Source organism: Hippoglossus hippoglossus, chromosome 18 (assembly GCF_009819705.1).
Source record: "Hippoglossus hippoglossus isolate fHipHip1 chromosome 18, fHipHip1.pri, whole genome shotgun sequence".
In the NCBI taxonomy this organism is placed as follows: domain Eukaryota; kingdom Metazoa; phylum Chordata; class Actinopteri; order Pleuronectiformes; family Pleuronectidae; genus Hippoglossus; species Hippoglossus hippoglossus.
The window spans coordinates 3,891,885-3,915,506 of NC_047168.1; the positions used below are offsets into that span (position 1 = coordinate 3,891,885).

The 23,622-nt window shown below is 42.4% G+C and overlaps 1 protein-coding gene across 1 annotated transcript in view; it reads right to left on the minus strand.

The window, feature by feature from the left end:
- Nucleotides 1-23,622, minus strand: part of nrxn2b (neurexin 2b) — a 617,697-nt gene that overhangs the window by 329,865 nt on the left and 264,210 nt on the right. Inside the window, 1 exon segment of the mRNA XM_034615320.1 lies at nucleotides 10,102-10,403. Within this exon segment, the coding sequence (XP_034471211.1) occupies nucleotides 10,102-10,403 (302 nt within the window).

A 23,622-nucleotide genomic window follows, 5' to 3' on the forward strand; every position in this document is an offset into this window, starting at 1 on the left:
ATGACAAAGCTGTGAAAATGATCAATGGATAGTGCAGCGGAGCCAAGATACCCGGTCCAGATAGATTTATCATTGTAAGTGAGAAAGCGCTGAGACTGATGACCGCTCTACTATAAATTTCCCAATTTAGGCTTTTAGAAAAAAGTGATAAAACACCTATTGTGTGATTGTATTATGGGGCGGAAGGGAAGGAAAAAGAGGTGCTATTTGTCATCTGGAGGAAAAGTCCCCATCTAAATTAAGATAATGATTAGTGACACATGAAAGACAGTATAAGCCCAATCCATGGTATATGTATATATTCATGTTATTGGCGTGTGTGGTGCGACAAGCTGTCCTCAGTAACACGGCCACTCTGTGGATGACCCTGTCAGACACAGTGGACCTGGGCTTCAATTCAAAATTGCTCTTTCAGGTACATTTGGTTCTGCATTAATTCCAATCATCCGGCATTCACTCTCGACTGCCTCTGTCTGGCTCCAAGCAACGGAAACTGGCCGACAGGCTTCAGGTGCGAATATAAATGTCACTGCAATTACAGCGGAGAGGAGTCGGCAAACAAACAGTGTGCGAAGCTGTGTGCTTCTTTAAAGGTATGTGTGCAGAGAAATTGCAGGAGAACATATTGTATATTTTGATGCAGATGGTCATAATTCTCCTTTTTTTCTGTTGTGCTTCCCATTGTCCACATCTCTATTTTCTCGTCTGTGACTGACAGATAGTCTCTTCGAACAGTGGACCTTCCCTCTCCTTAGATTTCACCGTAATGTCAAAGAAGTGCAACTGCTGAGAATATATAAAAAAAACATTTCAATACAGATCCACTGCTTTTAACAACATGCCCTATATTCCCGGGTTGAAATCACTGTGCCTTCATTGTACGAAATGAACCAGATGACATTGTGTGGTGCCGTTTCTCACATGCTCTCGTCTCCATGTTTAATTTTAAATACGCACAATTTTCTTTTCTACAGACAGATGGCTCAACAGCAGAGAAGGCATTGTAATTTAGGAATTAATAATACATTGGACAAAAAGATTAACTGTACAGTTACCTTTTTTATTTCTGTCCCTTAACTCGTGTAAATGTTGATCCAGTTTGTGAGCACACAGCTGTAGCAGCTGAACATGAATATGGATGTTCATCAGAAAGTTGATCTGGCTGTTCCTGATTGCATTTATGTTGTATGTGCTTGTGAATACGCTTGATGAGAAAAAACTAAACAAAACAACAAACCTTACCTTCAGAGCACAAATTATTCGTCCCAAAGATTGGACATTTTTTTTCCTACTTTTGAAATTCAGCTATATCATCATTTACTTCTTATCCATGTAACATTCCTGTAACAGCGATATCGCAGATTTTGCCTTTACCCTCAGAGTTATCTGGTGTCATTAAGAGTTCGAAAATTATCAGAAGTCACTAACTGAAGCAAGCGAAGGAAATTGGAGGGACCGCACTTTCCCAATTTGGATGCAGGTAGCAGCTACAGATGCCTGCGATATTGACTTCGGTCTCATTTTACGACAGATTTTTACACAGACACAAAATATCATACAAATGTTGACTGCTAGTCTGTCTTTTACAGGGCTGCCTCTCCTTATTCTCTTCCTAAGTCGTTCCCCCTCTCTACTCGTCCTGTGCTCACCCATAATCTCTTTTTCTATCTCTTACCGGATTCTGTCTCACTAGCGTTTTATTACGCGTTTCCACCTGTTTCAATGTGCTAATGGTGCAGAGATGTGTTATCCGATTAGAGGCCTGCATGACAGTGGGATGAATAAACATGAAAGTGCTAGAGCAGATACAGGTAGTGGCAAATGAGGCTGATGAGTAACGGAGAGTGGGAATGCATGCAGATATGCTAATGCCGTGGAAATGCGATGCAAATGAGCTGGGGTTTATTTCCCCTCAAATGCACAGAACCTCTCTGTGATGGTATCAGACAGTCAGGACGATGTTTGAGCAGGAGGTGCTTGTAGTTTGGGCGACGCATGAGCAGGAACTGTGCTTGAGGTTCTGGCCGTGGATGGGGAAAGGAGCACGAGGGAAATAAGTAAATAAAAAAAAAGCCTAAACGCACATCAACACGGCGACTGCTCCTCACAGCACAGCTGGGGAAAATTAGGAATACTTAAAATGTCATTGGCAGTAAACTGAGAAAGGATTACAGGGGTGTTAGCATGTCATTATGTGCATCAAACAAATCCACTACTCCTGCCTGCCTTGAATAGCAATCCCTGTTGTCACCATAAAAGTGCACTGCTCTGCAGGTTGGCAACGCAGAGCACTCTAAATGGCATTTTCAATTTGGCAACAGGAGGTCCAGTCATTATGCTAAACGTATAAAGTTGACCTTACTGAGATGTTAACATGTGAATTATAGGAGCTACTCAGCAAATGTATGTGTGTGCTGGCCAAAACATGTAAAACAAGGGTTCCAGATTTGAATAGTTTGAGTAATCCATCACAAAATTAGTTATTTTACTCAGTAGTTTATCCAATTACTTTTGCTTCCAACATATTTTTCTCGTTTTGTCCCTATAAGCAGGTCCAAGCACCATGCAGGGCACAAGGGTTTAAAACGCAACTTCCTTGTAAATCAGGACTTGTCAGACATTGTTTTATCATAAGCCGTTTACAGATATGAAATTCAGAGAATGTCCCCACAACTGGGTCTGGACTTTCTCTGGACTTTGCCTTTCATATGAAGAACACAGCAAAAAATTCTCCCATCAGATGAGCTCACAACAACACAAATCTCCGGAGCGTTCATCAGAGGGTTGGTGCAGAATGCAGGAGGCAGGACGCGACATATACAAAATTGCTGTATACAAAATTTTGTATACAGCAAAATTTGTTGTATACAAAATTTGTTTACAGCACATCAACAATGGCATCGACCCTCATCCCTGAACGCTCTCGAATCAAAGTTGACATCTTCATCATTGTCTTACACGTGTGGCTTCATTTTTCACCCAGAGATATTTGTATTATTATTTTTTTTTTTTTCAGTTTTGTGTCTGTTGCATATTAGAAAAGTCAACGTGCCGACTCACTCGCAGTGACTCCTCCAGAGCAGCTCCTGCTGTGTTCTCATGTGGGCTCATCGGGAGTTCTTACTACAGGGCGGGCAGGACAAACTCCAAAGCCTCAGACTCGACTATTTGCTTCCTCATGTAAAGCCCCTTGCGGAGAATGTCAGGAGATTACCCGGAATTTAATGCATGTGCGAAAGCAGCTATAGCGTCTTGCAGGAGTTTGTTATTGTGTGCACAGGGTAAACGCAACAACTGTAGTTTTGCCGCCATGCAGGGACAATTTGCCACCCAACAGAACTGCAGACACAGTTGCTAAGTGACAAATTGCTAGCAAGAATGGACAAGAGAGACGGAGTGAAAATGAGACAGAGAGGGAGGGGACCGTGCGCAGGAGAAAATAATTGATTGGCTCTCTCTTAGGGAATCTGGCTGGGAAGGGAGGTAGGTTGGGGGGGGGGGGGGGGGGGGGGTTGACTGATGGACGAGGATGGGGAGGAGGGGGAGTAATTGTAGCTGATCATGCCTTACTGAAACGGATGAAAAACAATTTGTGGGAGTGTGGGAGGTTGAAAGAGTGGGAACAATGAAGAGGTGGGGAGTATCCGCTCTCCTGGTATTGATTGAAGGAGGGGAAGGGTTGATGTTCTCATTCTGTCGACTAATATGAAATATGCACTGCCAGTTAAAACACGACTCTTAAATATGTCTTCATGACGGGGATTACACAGTCTGAGTGAAAAGGCTACATTGCATTTAGACGTTCTTTATTTCCAAAAGGAATAATGTGTTTGGACGATCACTCTGCCTCTCCACGATTTTAAAACACTAATAAATGACAGGGAGTCTCCCTGATGAATCTTTCAGTCATGGCAGCAACTGATCTGTGACACTGTGTCATTTTCAAATCACTCTATAATGTTTTTGGGGTGGGAAGTCTATTTTTTATCAAAGATTTGTCATTCATAGAGGTTTTCCTGTCTCTCAGTTTCGCTCTCTGAAACAGCGTATGCATGCATTGTGAGAACAGTGTGTGTTAAGACGTGCACCTAGCTAGCACCATTCTCTATTATGTATGGAGGCTACGAGAAGTTTATAATTAGATGTGTTGTGCTCTCAACTGATTTATCTAACGTTGTATTGCTGCTTGTACAATGTTTGTGTGTAGTTTTACTATCAATTATTACGAAGGTTGCGCCTAAGTCCCAACAATACACTATATAAAAGATGGAGGACATGACAGCTACCCCAATAATGAAGCCAAAGCTTTTTGACTGCCCCCTGGTGGCTGGCTGCAGTACATGTAATAGATCCTGCCTTCTCCACATTAGAACTTAGAAACTTTTTTCTCAAAGATGATTTCTGTAATTCTAGTTAGTACTTATCACACTGATGTATGTTCAAGTGCAAATTCTTGTGTCAAATTTGGTTTTATTGAGTTATTTAATCCTATAATGTGACACGTCATGCTTGATAGCTAAGACTAACTCACGATTGATTGATTGTGTGTATCGAAGGGACCTTGATTCTGCTGCTTCATTCCCCGATCAGTACTGTGCAGACTCTAAATGCGCAAGATGGCGGCTTGCGTAACCGGGATATTTTGGCTTCATTTCTAGATAGTGTGAGGAAGTGGAGACGCGTCGTCCATCTTTATACAGAGTCTATGGTCCTAACAATCAGGAAGCTGCACACATGCCTGTGGATACACAATGACCAAAACATTCAGAGTAACTTTTTTTTTTTCAAAGGTCTGTCACTCAAGATGCTGGCTAAGCTATTGCCCCAGTTCTGGGAGACAGTGGATGTTGGATCGTTTAGTTGTAAAAAAGAACATGCCTCTGTTTTGTTTTTTTCATAGTAGAGAACAAACTGTTGTCCCTCTCCCAGTGCACTCCCCCCATCCTCCCACTGCTTCGATAGTCCTTTAGTCTCAGATGACAGGACTACACTTCATTTCCCACTCTCTGTGCACACAATCGTTCATTCCCCTCGCTCTGCTCCTCGCGAGCAAACAGGAACGCAGACATACAAGCACGCATTTCCTTCGACCTGGCAGCCTGTCTCATGTTTCCTGACTGACTGACTGCCTGCAGCGTCCTGTGGGAACCATGTGTCTGTTGAGCAGACAGACAGAGAGACAAAGACACAGATAGAGAGACGGAGAGATAGACGGAGGCCTTTTTGATTCAAGTGGTCATCAACTTGGATAGTTATCCTTCCAAAAACACATTAACATATAAATGACTGGATTTCTGTATTCCTATCTTCCCAGTAGATCGAAATCATCCAACATATTTCCTGGCATTGTCTTTTTTTATATCTGAATACACCATGAAACTGGTTTATATCAATATCAGAGAGGCTGCTGAAATACCACAGCAAACGAATATGTAACTACCTTAGAGGAAGCCATTGCCACTAAAGGCTGATTTTCATGAGACAATAGGAGCACATGTATGTAGACACCTATTGTATATATAATCAAAAAGTTGTGTGTGTCACATGTATACATACATGTGACACACACAATCTAAGGCCATATTATTGTTGTATTTTACTCTATCTTTATTTCAAACTTCTATCGAGTTTGTTTACTTTTTTTTAACCTCTTGCCTCTTTTATTCTACTTTTTAATTACATTTTTTGTGTTTGAAGTCAATGCTCCCAGCAGGCAGTGATACCAGAGCCTGTCTGTAGATGTAATGTTCAAATACAATACACATCCAATACTTTAACACACAAACATTAACTATAGCACTGAACATCTGCCCTGCTGCTACATTGCAACAACCTTGCAACAACACACACAAATCGACCGATTGACTCTGAGTTGCTGCAACGACAGTCGTTAGTGACACAACAACACGTTGTTTAAGTTATCCAATAAAAGTTAGCCTCGCAAATTAGTCTGTCGAGAAAGACTCTGAAGTAATCAAACCAGGAAGATCAGAAAATAAATACTCAAAAATATGAAAATATATTAAGGCAACAGAATGTGCAGATATTTAAAACTATGTCCTGTCCATGTATAAAGAGAACAACCTTAACTGCTACATTCATGCTGACGAGAGTGTCCTTGCACACTTCATATTTGACCTAGTTTCACAATGTGATGGGGCTGGTGCAGTGTAAGGGATACATCTATCATTCCACCAGTCACCCAACACGAGGGTTTCCGTCTTTGTCTTCGCCCTTCTGTCTGCACAGTGCGTAGACGGTGTGTGTAATCCCGCAGGAGAGAGAGGGCAAGGATGGTCACCGGTGCTGAAGTCTATAACATGTACATGACGGTAGATCATCATGTCAGGGGGAACAGAGGGAGGCTGCCTTGCTGCTTATGCTAACCAATGATGCGGTGAATGTGGTGGGACAGGTGAGGGCGTGTGTGTGTGTGTAGTGGGGAGAGATTTACAGTGATGAGGTCAAGGCCATTGTCCTTGCCTACATATGATCTGTATACCACAGGGATTAGACAAATTCTTCAAACGCGCCATTATCCACATGCACACATGCAGTTCCTCCAGACGCCACCAAGTGGAGCTCTGAAGCTGTGATGCATTATTGGCCGTGGAGCATTTCTCCCCTCCCCGCCCCTCCGCTTCCTCCTTTCTCTCCACTCTCTTGGCGGAGTGTCCCTATCACCTCACCTAATTCTGTCTGCTTCATTTTATCCTGCACAAAGCTGACAAATGCATAGGTTTTGAGGAGAAATATGTTGAATACACACAGAGAGAGAGGGAGAGAGAGTGAGAGAGTCCGACAGGGAGACTGGTTAGTGAGATCTCACAGGCTTTAGTTATTTCTGCAGCTTACTGATGCACTGGTAGATATGCATGACATTAGAGGAGCACCAGACACAGAGTGGATGAGACTCTGCGAGACAAATGGGGCTGGGTGATAACCTGAGATGGGATTCAACGCTTGTCGCGTCGACTGCGGGGCTGTTTGTAACGCAAGATATCATGTTGACTACAAAGGAAAGAGCAGTGCAAAGCGATAAATGTGTCTTTGTGTGGGCTCTATGTTGACACTTCCAGTCATGTCTAAACAATGGGTGCTGTGATTAACTGTCATCTAAGCCAAACCAAACATGGTGGGAGGGACAGGACATGCATCTTGATGGACGAATCATCTGCACTCGTCAATATTTAAAGCTAAACTTAATCTGGAAAAAGGGATTTTGATGTTTGGAGTCTAAAGGTAGACATATATTTGGAAATTATACTGCATAAAGAACAGCACTGGTAATAAATACTGTCTCTGATCAGCTTGTATTGAGTCGGTTTGTGTTAGACAAGTCTTAATTCAGCCATCAAAACCTATAGTTTGTAATGTCTCTGTAGTGTAAAACATGACATTGAGGTGTTACTGTTAAATTATCCGTCCTTTATAATTCCTCAACTCCGCACACTACCATGTCAATTTAATGCACATTTCATACAGAATAATAGGAGAATTGAGCACATTGTACTTTTTATTTTTTTTAATTTGTAAAGTAATTAATTGCTCTGGAGTGTTACTGATTGTTAAGATCTACAACAGATTTCCTTAATTCCCAGGCTAACAGGATATTAAAAAAAGGTCATCTACATATCAAGGCTTTCCCTACAGTGTATTCAAAGATATGTGACCATATGCATCTACACGTGTGTCAGTCTACATTTCGGCTGACATGTGTGCAACTGGGTAAATGGGTGCATGGTCTGAGAGGCCTTAAAGCATACAAGTGCACATTGATCTGCTGGGTATCAGTGCGGGAGTAAACACAGGGTCAGAGGTGGTCAATGGCATCGATACCTCGCCTCCTTGGGTCTCTTAGTGGGGAACACTCCAGTGTAAATCTAGAGCGCTCTGCAACACTTGTGCTGCCTGTTAGGTCAATTAGAGCAATCTGTGGGGGATTCAAGCCGCTGTATGAGTTAATGGACATCGTCTGGACAGTGGACGTGAGTGGTCAGTTCTGGATTGTGACATAGACACTACGGACAGATACCAGATTGGTTTTCAATGCAAGCAAATATATGTATTTTGAATTTTTACCCCAATAATATATGGAGATTATATTAACACTGTCTGATGTGCTTAGTTTAGTTTCAAGTAAGCAACGTCTGTTGTTGAGAACAAATCTTTGGATTTAGGATTTGTTCTTCTTCCCACTTATATTCTGAATGTAATCAGTAAATGAGAAAGACATATTATAGATATGTCTGTGTTTAAAACACTATTAAATTAAGGTTTCAAAGTTAATATTATTGTACTCTTTCAATTTGACAATAGGATACCAGCACAAATCTTCAATAACTCAACACCTTGATATTTTCAAGAGAGATTTGATTCACCTTGATTTTTGTGTTTCTCCTAAAGTGGCAATTTAGATAGTTTAATAGTTCTTAAGTGATGTTATTTTTACAAAATGTATCCTACTACGTTTTTTATACTTTTTAAAGACTCAAACCCTTCTAAAAATTAAGAATTGTATTTGACTTTCACTGCACAATCCTTGCAGTCACATAGCATTTCTTTGTACATGTATAGACAGCTGGGCACATCGATGGAGAGACAGACAGATAATAATAGTGTCTTGTGTTACTCATTTGCCTAATGGTCATTATGGTGCACTTGTCGGTAGGTCGGCCGGCTCACGCTGTAAATCTTTAAAATCGTGTTGGCTTCCCGAACTCATTAAGCTAGTCTCACTCTGGTGATCACACATAGTTTCTACAGCATAACATATTTGACCCCGGCTGTGTGTGTGTGTGTGTGTGTGTGTGTGTGTGTGTGTGTGTGTGTGTGTGTGTGTCTGAGCAGGTGCATCTGACTTTCAGTGTGTGATCATTAGCCATTATCCTACGGCAAAGACCGTATATGCTAATAAAACATCAGTTCCACAAATCTTGGACCATTTCCATGTCTAAGTTACTTTACTGAAATATATTATGATATTATTGCTTTATGACAGAAATTGCAGAGTCGGGTTGGCATTGAAATCCCCCCCCTATAATTCAATGGCACTTAACGTCCACATTAAGAATCACTTTGCTCTCAGGTTTTCCTTTTTTTGACAATTTAGTGTCTTAAAGTACACGAGTTTGACACTATCTGCCTTTTTTCCCGTATTCAAACTTTCAGGGGGTATTTTTGCAAGCGCAAACTTAAAAGCTGATGTACCATCTTGTGTTAATGCATTCACATCAGGCTCGTTTTGCATTCAAGGCTACTTACAATGCCCATTATTAGGTCTGACAAGACATTCATTCCAATTACAATTACCCAAAAAAACCGTGAAGAAGTAAGCACGGCAAGTGTAAGTGGAATTGATTGTATCTCACTGCTGGTATCTGCAACTGCCAATTGATGACCTGGAGCGTCCAGAGAGGACGCTGTATGTGCACGTACACGTGTTTGGCTGTGCATGTGTATTGATGGATCATGCACAGCCTCGCACCAAATCACACCCATACACGTCTAAATTCAGGTTGCATGTTCTCTTTTGTTTTCCATTTGCTACGATTAAAGATTTGTAAAGATGAGTCTGGTTATTTGTTCAGAGAGGGTTTAAGTGCATTGTCACCTTTGATAAATTAGGGTGCATTCTATTTGTGTAGCCAAGTACATTATGTGCATACATATTGAACAGACCACTATCTGCAGTGGCTCTTTAATAACGGCCAACGACAATGTCCTCGGGAACACCTTAACAGCAGAGCTACAATCTAACTTAAATTACAATTAAAATCTCATTAGACTGCGATGCATTTTCACCTCTAGCCTTTGAAGGACCTTTGAATATGAAGGAAGGTGGATCTTTGCATGTTTTAGAAAGGAAGAAAGACAGAATGAAACAGCAGCGGCGGCCTTCTGATAACTCCACTTGGAAACAGAAAGTTCTGTTAATGCAGCAACAACAGAGGAGAGAAGGAAGGTGAGACACACTCGCTGTACGATCCCTGTGCAGAGAGAAATGATAGAGAGTCAAATAAAGCAACAGAGATAGGGTGGGTGGCAAGGAGAGGCCCCACTCCAACTGCGGTGGCCCTGGATTACATAGGCAGTGTTTACCTGGCGCAGGTTGCGGGTGACGCGCACGTCATGCCAGGCATTGTCGTTGAACTTGCCGTTGACGGGCTCCACCAGGGCCTCAAAGGCCCCCGAGCCCAGGTTGATGACCAGCCACACGGCTCCGCTCTTCAAGGAGAGGTTCACGTAGTCGGCCGACTTCCCGGTGTGCAGCATGAGGCCGTTGCGTTGCAGCGTGCGGAAGGACAGCGTGATCTCGTCGGTGCTGCTCTGGATGGGCGTCATCGACAGGTCGTAGCAGAAGAACTCGTTGCCCTTGAAGGTGGCCACCGACTCTTCCTTACCTGGAGAAAGGAAAGACAAGATCACACCAATGTTATTGCTGGTCTATGTCGGCTCTTAAGGCCAATTCCATATAAACAGAGACGCCAGAGAATTTGTAAATTCAGACCACAAACCAGAAGACATTTAACACCAGTATAGAAACTCTAACGCCATTAGTGTTTCGGTGGTGTTATTGCAGCACAACTCACACACACACACCTACGCACAACTATGAATGCTAAGCCCTGTGCATACCTAAGGAGTAGCTTCGACGCAGAAGCATGAATTGGGCTTTAGTCTACAGTATATGATTAGCATGATAAATAATATAAATATTGGGATAATATACATTTTAAAACTGACAAAAAAAATATTGTCCAAAGGAATTTCATTGTAAAGAACATTAAGAGACAGCAATGCTGAAGAAGCAATGCACAGAAAAGAGTAAACGAAAAGGAGGGAAAAGGTGTTGACAGCATTGTTACAGGCTGTCAGTCTGTCTGCAGCACATGGCCACCTTCCACGGCAGTGAGCTCCGTTCACACACTATCAGTCAAAACAGCCCATTTGTTCAATGGACACATGTCAAACAGCTGCAGTCGAACAGCAGCGGGGAGGACACAGTGTGTATCTGACAGCAACTTCACAAACACCTGTTGCAGCAGCATTCACAACACTGACACCTCAATCACAGCGTTGACGCTGGAGCCACTGAGCAAGGAGAACTCGTGAATAAGCCTCTATCTAGTTTTCCGTACGGTTTTCTATGATTCTAATTACATTATCTTAATAGAGTTGCATCTTAAATTAGGCGGAATGACAGCAACAAGGATTTTTCCTGGACTCCACACTACAAATCCCAAGATGCATGGTACAAATTATCTGTTTCTAGAGGTAAAAAGCACTGAGGCAACACAACACCACACAACAACAAGATCTCTCAAATAACTCTTCCTCGACTAGGAGGTGATACAAATCAACTGGCTCCCCAACATGAACTGTGATCTGAAGTGACACTCCACTTCCTGCGTTCGTTTGTCCCTCCCCACCTCTGCTTCCCCAGGGAGGTCAGTTTGGAGAATCAGACTCAGGTAATAAGGTTTAGGGCTGAAACACGAGGAGGGCGAGGGACTGGGCTGGGGAGGGGAGGCAGGGGCCCTCCTGTATGGGCGGATCATCAAATCTAGTTTATCCTGAAGTTCCATTACAGCAAAATCACTCCAAGACCTCGGTGCATTTCCCTGGAGGGAGAGGCGGGGGCCGGCCGGAGGGGGTGGTCCTCGGGCAGACGGATTGAAAGCCAAATCTCATGAGGGAGAGAGTTCGCCACAGGAGCAATCGCAGGTGAGAGGAGAGGAGGGGTGATGGATAATAGTGTGTCAGTTTGATAGCTTTGCACTTTGTACTGGGACATGTCCACGGACTGTGCGGTAGCCTACATAAGTTGATTACACTATTTCATTAAGACCAAATTGAGGAATAACCGCCGCATGGAAGAAAAGGAAAGGGAGCTTTAGTGAGCGGCCGTGCAATAAAAGTGCTTTGTAAAGTGACAGCAGCTAACTGCTATATTTCTGGGACATTAAAGGGGATGATAGAGCTCACGTCGAGACAAACACATCAACATGACATGGGTGCATGCACTCACATAAAAGAAAACATTTACAGAGTTAGAAAAAAAGAGAGGAAGTGAAGGACAAATGGCATCCAGACAGGGACAGCTACTTAAAAGAGCATTTTGGCTGAAATTGAAATTTAGACCAATCTCAACTGAAGTGTGAATTGTCATCGAAAGAAAGGCATCAATGGAGAGAGAATAGATGGAGAGGGAAAATGACACTGAGGAGGAAAAAAAAGAAAGAGAAAAGCGAATCCCCCAAGAGCAGCCTCCTGGCGGTGCTGATGTCAGAAGAATAAAAGCGCGGCAAATGGACCACAGCAACCATTTTCAATTATGTATTAAAGTTGGACCCCCTCCCAAAGTATGGGCTGTTAACAGTAAGCAACAAACAGCTTGCGATTGCTTCCGTGAGCACAGCGAGATTGAGCCGAAATGCGACGGAGAGACACAAGCGGTAAACAGAAAAAAAATAGACTTTCTTTTGTTTATGTCTGTTTAATGAGCAGAATGCTGAGAGAGGGCGATAAAGCTGGAGAGGATCAGGGAGAGAAAGGAGAGGACGGGGACAGACTGCTGCACCAGTCCGTCCTGTCACCATGCCAAGAAAAAGCCGTGATAAGTTTTCTCTAGGATCGACAAAATCTTATCATTTTTGCTCTTCACTTTAAAGGCAGACATAGGAGAACAAACAACACTGACAAGCCGGTTATACATTGCTATGTTATCCAAACACTCATCATACTTATATTGCAATTCGGGTTAAGTAATTTCCAATATGCTCCAGGAAGCCGTGATCCTCCTCCACACTGCGGAGCAATGGAAAAGCCCTCCTAGTTTCCCAGAGGGGGGAAAAGAAGATCACTTCAGCTTCGGCTTTCAAGACACAAAAACTAATATAGAGAACAACTCTTTTCTTTCCTTCTCTGAGACCAATTTAGCTTCTGTGAATATGTGCTTGTCTTTATACATCCGTTTCTCCTTTTAAATCTCCTGTACATCTGTATCTCATCATTTCACTCCCGCGGTACCACTCTTGTGATTGCACACACACACACACACACACACACACACACACACACACACACACACACACACACACACACATACACACACACACACACACACACACACTTTTCACTCAGATCAAATCTCCTTCCAAAAACCCAAGAGCCGAGCGCTGCAGCTTGAGGTAAGACAAGACACACAAGCACGGAGCGCAGACTAAAGTGCTGTCAAGGTCTCAATTAACCTCACGGAAGGCCCTGACTACATTACAGAAATGACTCATTTGAAATTTAGCCACCCATAATAGCGTCTTTATTATTAATTAAATGTCGACTTCCTCTGGTGTTTGATGTCATTGAGCCGAGTGAGCGGACCTGGAGTACCAGGTAGTTTTTAGGGGTCAAAGAACGATACCACATCTAGTCACAGTGATGTAACAGATGTGATGTGGGAAGCCAGTGTTCACCAACTGCCCACATGTACCTGCTGGCTTCAGCCTTTCATGGTGCTCGCGTCAGGCGGCTTCTTCGTTGCATCAGATTGGTACGCTCAGCGGTTTGGGGTTTAACATCTGAACACAAACCCCAAACCGCTGCCGGCTCTTGAAGTGCTACTCTCTCGCTGACATCTGATTTCTTTGAAAGAAAAAAAAAAAAAACCTTTCAACACAGGAGTTAGTACAATAAAGTAACACTGGATTTTTTCCCAAAACTCCTGATTGGACTTTAGACTTTCTCCTTCTCCTCTCAGCCTTTATGGTTTATACAATATAGATGCAATAACCTCCACCTCCGGTACAACCTACATGGAACAATCATATCACCAGCGATAAGCACTTTGCTGCGGCTGAGATGCCGAGTGGCCTGGCCTCAGAGACCCCTGACCTTCACTGTTCTTGAGGGGGTGCTACATTGCTTCATGCTACACTGTAAAACTGTGAGGGGGAGGAAGGCCAGAGGAAGAGTCTTGAATTCCAGCCTGAGTGGAAACAATGTCATTGACTTGGACCATCACACACACTTTACATTTTGTTCTCTTGCAGCCCTGACAACCCCTGCTGCAGCTTCACTCGTTTTGATCCGAGGGTATTTATAACAAGTGCCCCTGCCCTGGAAAAACACAGCATCTTCAAGAGTGATAAAATGTCACGAGGACACAAATACAGTCCGTGCTTCTCAGTGCTGCCCTGAAAGTGCCATTTTAGGCTCGTCTTTGGTGGATATTACAGTAATAAAAGTGCAGTGCAGCATGCGTTATTAAATTGGATTCAGCTCAGAGGGAGAGAGAGAGAACAGGTTTAATAAGATGAGCTGCATGAATAGCTCCATCCAAACTTGTGTGGTGCATTAGTCAACGCATAATGAACCTTAACATGCAGCTTTTTGGCCGATTGGATTACATATTGGTAATTAGGCAGCATTAGAAGGAATGAGAGAAAAAAAAAGAGAATGGTTTCAAGACAAGTGTGTGTGAAAATATCCAAAATCTAGATGACCACATGCTGGCAAATCCTCTCGTCACGTCACATTACCTCGCCGCTCCTGCACACGTGCACGCACACTCTTCCACATGTGCATGTACAGTCACACTCTATTAGCTCGCAACGAGTGCCATCCACCCCACAGAGACGGTATCCGACAGCGACATGAGAGAGGGAAAAGTCAGGGCCGTATGACGGCTTTGATGCCGCATGAATCAAAGACGCCTGCTGGATCCACAGACAGAGGCCGGTGTCCTGCTCTAGCTCCGAGGCACACGCAAAGGTCTGTGAGCAGTTTTTTTTTTTTTTTTAAACGCTTTGCCAGTGTTAAAGAACTTTCACATGCAAACATGCTCACAAAAAAAACCCACGCAACTGCATGAGTACAAACAAACAGTAAGACATAAATAAATCCATGGAAAATAGAAGACAGAAAAAGATGAAAAGAATGAAGGAAATCACGACGGAAAGAAGACAGCAACCGAGGGAAGTTCAAGGCAACCGACTGGCAGAAAGAGAGGACAAGGCCCATTCTGTAGATTTTAAAAGGAGTTCTAGTGTCAGAGTTCGGCGGAGCAGGGTGGGGTAGGGGGACAAACTGCTGAGGTGGGATGACTGATTGATGGCTCAGATCTCCGTGGCCCCTCCCTGCTTTATGTTTCACTCCTCATGTATTTGACCCTTTTGGTCTCCCTCACTCATAAATCCGAACTGTCAGCTGTCCTTCACAAAAACATATGTGGGATTCTGAGCTCGGGCAAAGGCCAATGAATTTGTATCCAAGGCCAAATTATCATAGTGGCAGTGTGCTGGGCATCATGGGACTGCGGCAGGGTCATCCCGAAATTAGCAATTTACTGCAAGTCACTGGGAATGTATGAAAGCTTAAAAATTGCTACTATAAACCTGTAGATTCTATAGATTTGTATTGAAATGGGTGTGGTTAAGATGCTTTGAAGATATATTTCCGTGAGGCTGGTGAGCTTATAATTTAGCCAAAGCACAACCTGGGTAAGTATTTAAAGATTTTAGTCCAGATATTTATTTACTACGCAGATAGTTCTGTTCTATCCACCCTTCAATGATTACTTGCTATGACACTTTGCTTCAGTTAATGTATGGACAGTACATGTTATTCAAACTGGGATAAAATTGAGCTTGAGCACCAAATCAAATTAGATTAGATTTGTTTTGCCTCCTGTGCTGTCAACTGTGTTACAAAAATGCTAACATTGGTGTTGATGCACTGCTGCAGGCTCAGATGACAGGATGAAATATGACCTAGGAAGTCCACTTTGAGTACTACATTTAAACATTTGAAGGGCAAAAGACTATCTAGCAGTTTATAGACTGATACTACAAAACAAGACAATATATCCGCCAGACCAACGCATCTTATCATCAGATGATGCCACTTGCCAGAGCCCCGTGTGTCCCGCCCCTGTGACCTCAACAATCAAAATTAATGACATTAAACACAGCACTATGGTTGGTCTCAGCTTGGCCTTTGACTTCAGGTATTTTCTTGCCCTAAATTGAGCCCCATAACCAACAGACTTGTTGAAGTACAGGACACCAGAGAAAACACAACAAAACTTGTTGTTTATTGTTGATAACCACACTTTCCTGCTATGACCATTAGGTATGTAGTGATCATAGAAGTTATGTGTCTTAAAGCCTAACTAACACCTATATAGTATCCTCCTTGCCTGCAGGCCCTGTCCTGACCTGGCCTGTGAAACTATCTAGTTAGCTGTATTGGTAATTTGGGAATAGGTTAATGGATCTATGTCTCCAGTCTCTTGTGGGGCCACTGACATCGAGCTGAAGTCGAGGAACATTGTTCCCATTCTTCTCCCCTCTCTGCACCAACCTGGTGATTACTGTACGTATCGATCCGTGGACTGATTGCAATCCTATAATGAAGGAGCCATAACTTTCTGTCTGCCCAGCTCGTTTGCTGAAGGCTCTTTCTTTCCACTGTCCATTCCTTCTGACCTTATGTGCTTGTTGAGCCATAGTGAATGTGCGATCACACCATTTGCAGTGTTTCTTTTGTTCATTATGTCATGCATCATATACAAGGAAGAGGACTGTAGTGTGCTGGTAACTTTTCTTGAAAAGGTCATTGAAAATATATCCGAAATATCCAAATATGGTTGAACCAAACTAAAAAGTATATATATTTAAGAAAATAGCTATTGCCTGTCCCAATTGTCAGTCACTTCTTAACAAGGTTGTTGATTTTTGTTAACTGTACTGTCAAATTAACCAGTACCTTGAGCCTGTATCTGCCAACGTAATCACCCACTTGACTTTATTAGTACAATCTCACATCCATGAGGTGTCTATAGACTTTATTCTTACCCATGACTAAGTGCGCTGGCGGAGACATGCATTTCAAGAGCCCTTGGCATAAAGACACCTGATTAGATTATTTTTGCTCCTCCACCTTTAAATGTAGCTGCGGGTCACATTTTGAGAGTGCACGGTTCGTTTTAATTTAATCCCTTACGCCATTGCTTTGATTGGCAGTACTTGAAGGTCGTGGTGTGCAGGTGGCAAAGAAGAAAAAAGAAAGTAAATCTTTCTGTAGAGCTGGTGAGAAAAGAATTGAGCACGATTTGCATATGGAATCCGTTCTCCACTGGTACAGTGGTACTGCAAGTTGGGTCACAAAACCCACACCGAAAACAAGGAGTGTCTCCAGTTGGGCAGCGTCAGGAGCAGGGAGCCGCTGTAGTCTCACCTTCTTTGACTCCCTCACTCACTGTCATCTCCACTAGTTTAAATGGAGCATTTTCATAAGACAGTTTGACATGCCCTCTGAATCCCACATTCATGTTCTTGGGAATAATTTGAGGTAGTTGAAGATAAGACTTAATGGGGGATATAGATGCTGCTTTAATTATCTGTTGCCTTGGAAACAGTCACTTTTGTAACAGCAATATCAGAGGCCATAGCAGCAAGCTCGTGACTCCACCCCAGCTCCTTCACTCTCTGATTTGCACTTGTTTTCCTTTTTCTTTACCCTTTCTCGTTTCTCCTTAGTCATTTCTGTTCTCTCCCGCTGTGGGTGGTAGATGACTATTATCACAGTGGAGGGCTCTACCGCAACACAAAGAAAATGTCACGTAAAGTGACACCGGCGATAGCCTTGTGTGCTCCTTTGCCGACAGACCGCAAGACAGGCAGAGTACACTGCTCAAAATGATGGAGGGAACACTTAATGGACACAGTATAACACCAAGTCAGTTAAACTTCAGGGATATAAATCTGTGCATTTAGGAAGCACAAGTGATGTGAATCAATTTCATCTGCTTTGGTGCAAATGAAAGTGACAACAGGTGCAACGGAGGCAAAAGAAAGACAACCCCCTAAAAAGGGAATGGTTTTACATGTGGTGGCCACAGACAGCTGCTCTCTCCTTCTCCTTCCTGACTGATTCTTCTCTAGTTTTGTGTTCTGCTCATGTCCTTGTCACCACTGGTAGCATGAGGCAGTACCTGCAGCCAACTCAGGTTGCACAGGTAGTCCAGCTCCTCCAGGATGGCACATCCATACGTGTGGTCGCAAGAAGGTTTGCTGTGTCTCCCAGCACAGTGTCAAGATCATGGAGGAGATACCAGGAGACCGGCTGTTTCACAAGGAGAGCTGGACAGGGCCGTAGAAGGGCATCAACCCAGCAGCAGGACCAGTATCTGCTACTTTGTGCGAGGAGGAACAGGAGGAGCACTGCCAGAGCCCTAAAAAATGACCTACTGGCTAGTGGTGTGCATGTTTCTGACCAAACTGTCAGAAACAGACTCCATGAGGTGGCACGAGGGCTCGACGACCGCTAGTGGCCATGTGACCAGAGTGTGTCAGCAGTTCCTGGATGACGGAGGCATTGATGCGATGGACTGACCCTCATGTTCCCCTGACCTAAATCCATTTGAGCACCTATGGGATGTTATGTATCGGTGCATCCGCCAAGTACTGCCACAGAGTGAGCTCACTGATGCCCTGATCCATGTCTGGGAGGAGATCGCCCAGGACACCATCCTCTCACTCATCAGGAGCATGCTGAGTCACATTATGAGTTGCCGTGATGAAATTCAAGCAAGTTGGATTAGCCTGTAATTAAAAAATGCTACTTTGATTTTCGGCGTGGTTTTGAATCCAGCCTACATAGGGCTGATGAACTTGATTTCCATTGACCGTTGTTACATCATTTTGTTCGCAACAAATTATATTATAATTTCCTTTTTTGAGCAGTGTACATACTAATCCCAATTAACTTGAGCCAGAACAATGTTTCTCCCCTTTTTTCAAACACTATTCCTGTAACACCTACTGCGTTCAGTGCTGAAGACGACCTTACTGACTTAAACACAGCTTATACACCTTTTCATTGCAAGCAGTTAGATGACTTTAGAACTAAAATGATTCAGAGTACAGAGATGTGTCCTATGAAAGCTACTCGCACCGCAAGTCAAACATCATTTAGCACCGGACCAATGTTGTAAACAAGAAATAGGACTTCTAAGATAACTTAACTGTACACTTCCTATGTGTGGCCATTTTCTGCTACAGTGATCAGGCTAATGTCCACATTCTTTACCTCAACAACATGAAAGAAGCCATCTGAAATACAGGTATGGATTATTTTTTTCTTTCAATGGCTCCAGTGAGTATTGGTTGGTCTTGGCTCATTAACTCTATATTGAACTGTGGTGAAACCCTCTCACAGATGACAAAAAAAAATGTGTGCATACTTGCACAAAGCCCCTTATTTACAGTTACAATTACAAGAGCCTAAGGTCTGAAATATAGGTTGTTAGTTTGTGTTGGAAAAAAATGTTAGAGTTGCGATGTGATGTGACCGCCTAAAGAGAAACGTACATCTCCTTTAATGAAATACATACTCTTGCACAGTCTATCATGAACTGTCACTCTGCCACTGTCAATAAAGTGGAGGGAAAATGAAAAACAATGTGGTATTGTTTTTGTGAGGGTTCTTTGTGTTGTTTTATGTGTGTTCCTTTAATTGTGTGAGGATCCTTGGCAAACAGCCTGAAGAATTATCCATTGTAAACGGCTTTACTTAATATGTTAATGTCATCGCCGGCAGTGGAATGAAGTAGTGTAGCTGTTTAGTGTGTGCGTGCACGCTCGTGATCACATTAAAAGAAACGTGCGCTGCGGCACAGAGTTGGCCTCTTGTTTGGAAAAGAGCTAAAACTGTATCGTACACCAAAAAAGTCGGATTTCTTAGTCCGTTAATGATGTTGATCGTTTCTTGTGTTTGACTTGTGTATATGACAAAACAAATCCACGACACAAGATTGATCCTCTTTTTAATGCCCACCAGTGATGTCTTTGACATTTGGAAACCACAGAGATGAGGATTAATGTCCAATTAGTGATAGACAATTACCAACATGTGAAGCAGGTATATTCTACAATCGTCACCACCCATGGGTTGTGCAAAACCTTGAAAGTTGATCACTGGCAAGGGAAAAGAAGAGGCTGACAACACCATAGGTCAAGGGACTAGTACATGACTGCAGCCCTTCCAACATAGTGTTAATTGTGACAGGGACTATAACACATGGGAACCTCCACATTGGGTTAAAACGAAAGAAAAACTATTATTTATCATGAAGACGTCGCAATGAATAAGACTTTCAGTTGAGGCTCAACAAAACTATCTCTCTCTCTCTCTCTCTCTCTCTCTCTCACATGCACACACATACAAAACAACAACCTTAGTTGGGTCAAATGCCAATGTTGAACCACTAATAAGGCATCCAATCAGTCAAAGGAGTTTTAATGAGTGAAACCACTTGCTGAAGACGTTTTGACCTCCTGAACCTGCTGCTGACAAACATCAGAGCTGAGAAACATGGCTGTTTGCAGACAAACATAGAGTTTGGTATGATGCATGGGTTTTAACATTGTGTATCTGACTACTTTTAAACTATGACATGCATAAGGGGGACATTTCAAAACTGCTCTCTAACACATATTAAGAGAATCTGATATGTTTTTTTTTTATTCAAACAATTTATGCCATGTTGTTACACCTATGGAAAACAAATTTGCCCATTACTACACAAAATATAAGAAGGAATGTAAGTGGAAATATATAAAAGTCGATGTATGAAGAAAGCTAAGCCAAACTTGTGTTAAACGGTTATATCTAATCAATATTTCCACTGACATTTGAGGGTAAATGTTAAGAAATGATCACCTCTGATGTTTCACAGACTGGACAACAAACACACAGCAGGAGCTCAAATAGGATTAATCTGCTGATGTATTGGAGACCCTTTAGCTAAATGCTAACCTTTCTCTCTGGAGGCCTGTCAATGATGGATGTGGCAACATGAATCAGCCCGTGTGGCACGGAGTGAGACAGAGGCATTGAGCTGCGGAGATAAGAGCTTCCCAAAATTAGATTATAGAAGAGCAGGGAGTATTTTTGTTCCTGCCGGTTCAAAACAACTGAGTTAAGAGAAGATAAAAAATAGTTTTGTAAAAAGACGCACAAACTCCAAGATAAAATTTCAAATCTTAGTAGAAAAAGTTAATAAATAACAAAAACATATCAATATTAAAACAAACGCTACTTATACCAGGTTCAGATAAAGCAAATATCTATTCCCGTAAATAAAAAGTGTAAGGGTGAAAAGTAAAGTGTGGAAAACACATGGTCCTTCTCCAACTATACAGCATCATATACTGCAGGAAAAACTTAGGGAAGAGTTCAGCGGAATGGATGTAGGTAGTGTCTGCAAACACTGAACAATTGACTGTCGCATGTTCATAAGTTCACTGCAATTTTACATATTAGTACTGACTCAACTGGGAGGAAAGTTTGTAAAATATTGATCACACACAGAATTTGCTCTATAGGTGTAGGTACAGTTTCATTGTGTATTTTATTTCACAGCCTTGTACGTCCACAAAACAAATACAACAGCTTGTCGCTTCATTTTGGGTGGGAGGAAAAGGGAAATACAACATGTAGTGTTAAGAAGTCAAAATGAAATGCTCTTGTATCTGCTCATCTAAGAGTGAATTCATCTGTGCATGAAGTTAAGGATTCTGCACATGAATGGTTACTAAAATTTTGTGACGAGATTAAGGTGTTCAGTTCTTAATGATAGTTGTTGTCGGAGGTGGAGTGATGAGAAAATGTCCACATGTTTTTGGACAGAAAAACGACAAAAAGAAAGACTTGTTTTTGACTCAGATCCAAATCCACTCCAACAACTATGAGACCCATTTACAAGAAACGTCCTTAACAAATCCTATTCCAAAAATCGAGGTGATTGAAACTTTAAAACTGAAAATAAGGAAGTAAATTACTTGCAAATGGACACTTTTGCAAAGCATTGATTACACACCCACTCACAGAGACATCTGTTGCTGGTTCTGAATTATTGAGTTTGAATGTGTGTGTACAGGGAGAACCTGAGCGGCAGTGTCATCTCTTCACTTCTACACCTCTACTGAGCCTGCAGGGAATTTTCACTTACAAATGTATGTTATGTAAACCAGTGCTTTTGCTCAGGATACAGACAAGCTCAAACTTTGACAACTGCTGTAACACAAAATGAGTCTGACTTGGGCAGAACATTTCTTTTTTCAGACACTTCCCTGCAGCCTTGTCTAAATCAATGTCTTCTCACTCACGTCTGCCTAACTTGCAGCAACATTTGATATGGTTAAGTTCTATCCACCGGGATAACTAATGATCCTGACAATTAGCATTATCATCCTTTTGAAGTGGGGGATTTTAATCCTACCTCACTAGCCGACTGGCTACCCATAAAAATAAACATGATTTAACACAAATAAATGCAAGCCAGAGTAAATTTGTGAGAACCATAGACTTTACAGAGATGGACAACGTGTCTCAACTTTCTTCCAATATCTACAAATTAAGCTAAAATATCCTGGATACGAACACTGCCATTGTAATGGAGTTGCAATATTACCACCAGGTGGCTCTAAAACTATTCACATGCAAGACAAGTACATTACATTAATGGAAATTCTAAATAGAGGTCATGGTTAGTGATGGGGGGGGGGGGGGTGGAGACGTGGTGTTGAGGTCCCGCCCCATACATATGCTCAACCAATCATGAGTCAGTCTCAGCTGTCACGACATTTCACCCTGTTTTTATAAAAATAATAACTAATTGAAAACAAACTTATTGGAAACAAATACATTTGAATATACATCAGTGTGAACAGGAACCATCTTTGAGAAAAATGTATTTGATACTTTGACGTTCAGTTTGGTCAATGTCCGATCCACTAACAGAGGAGATGGGGTTTATGACCTGCACTGCAGTCAGCCACGAGGCAGCATTTCAGATGCTTTGGCCTCATTTTTTTTTAGTCATATCATCAACCTTTATATACAGTTTAGTGTTGGAACACTAGAACAAATGGGGTATTTCACCAGGGCGATCATTTTTGCAGCTGCTACTGTAACAATGAGTATTTCACTCATTAGGCCTCAGTGATGTACAGGCAGGTGGCCCCGAAGTGAAAGCAACACACACACACACACACACACAGATCCATATACTTGCATCAGCGCTTCGTACACATTAACGCACACAACATACACAGCTCTTCTTAATCAACAAATGAGTTCTGTTGTTAGTTGATGCTACAGTGGCCATTGACAGTGAACTAGCAGTATGGGTGATGAGTTGCTTGTCTAATAACCAAGGCTGCATTTCAATTTCACAACCCAGTGAACAGCCTGCTTAGCCATATTGCTTAGCCTGGTGTCATATGATATGACACCAGGCTTAGCAAGAGGCTCTGTTTGTGTGCAGCTGTGCCGCTGCTGCTGAGGACGATAATAGCAGAAGAGTTGCACGTTAGACCTCATGGTTTACACTGATGACTTCAGCTGTTTGAGCCAACCTTGAAACAGGTTGAACGCGGGGAAACTTTTGTTAGGATGAACAAACACTTGCGCACATGCACAGAAATAAGGCAAATAAACATCTACCCCCCGCTTGGTGCTATGGGGGTCCCATTATATTGCTGTAGCTTGAAAGTGACTTTCCCTTTATACTCATCCCTTTAGGCCTAGCCTGTGTGATCCATGCAGACAGCACTC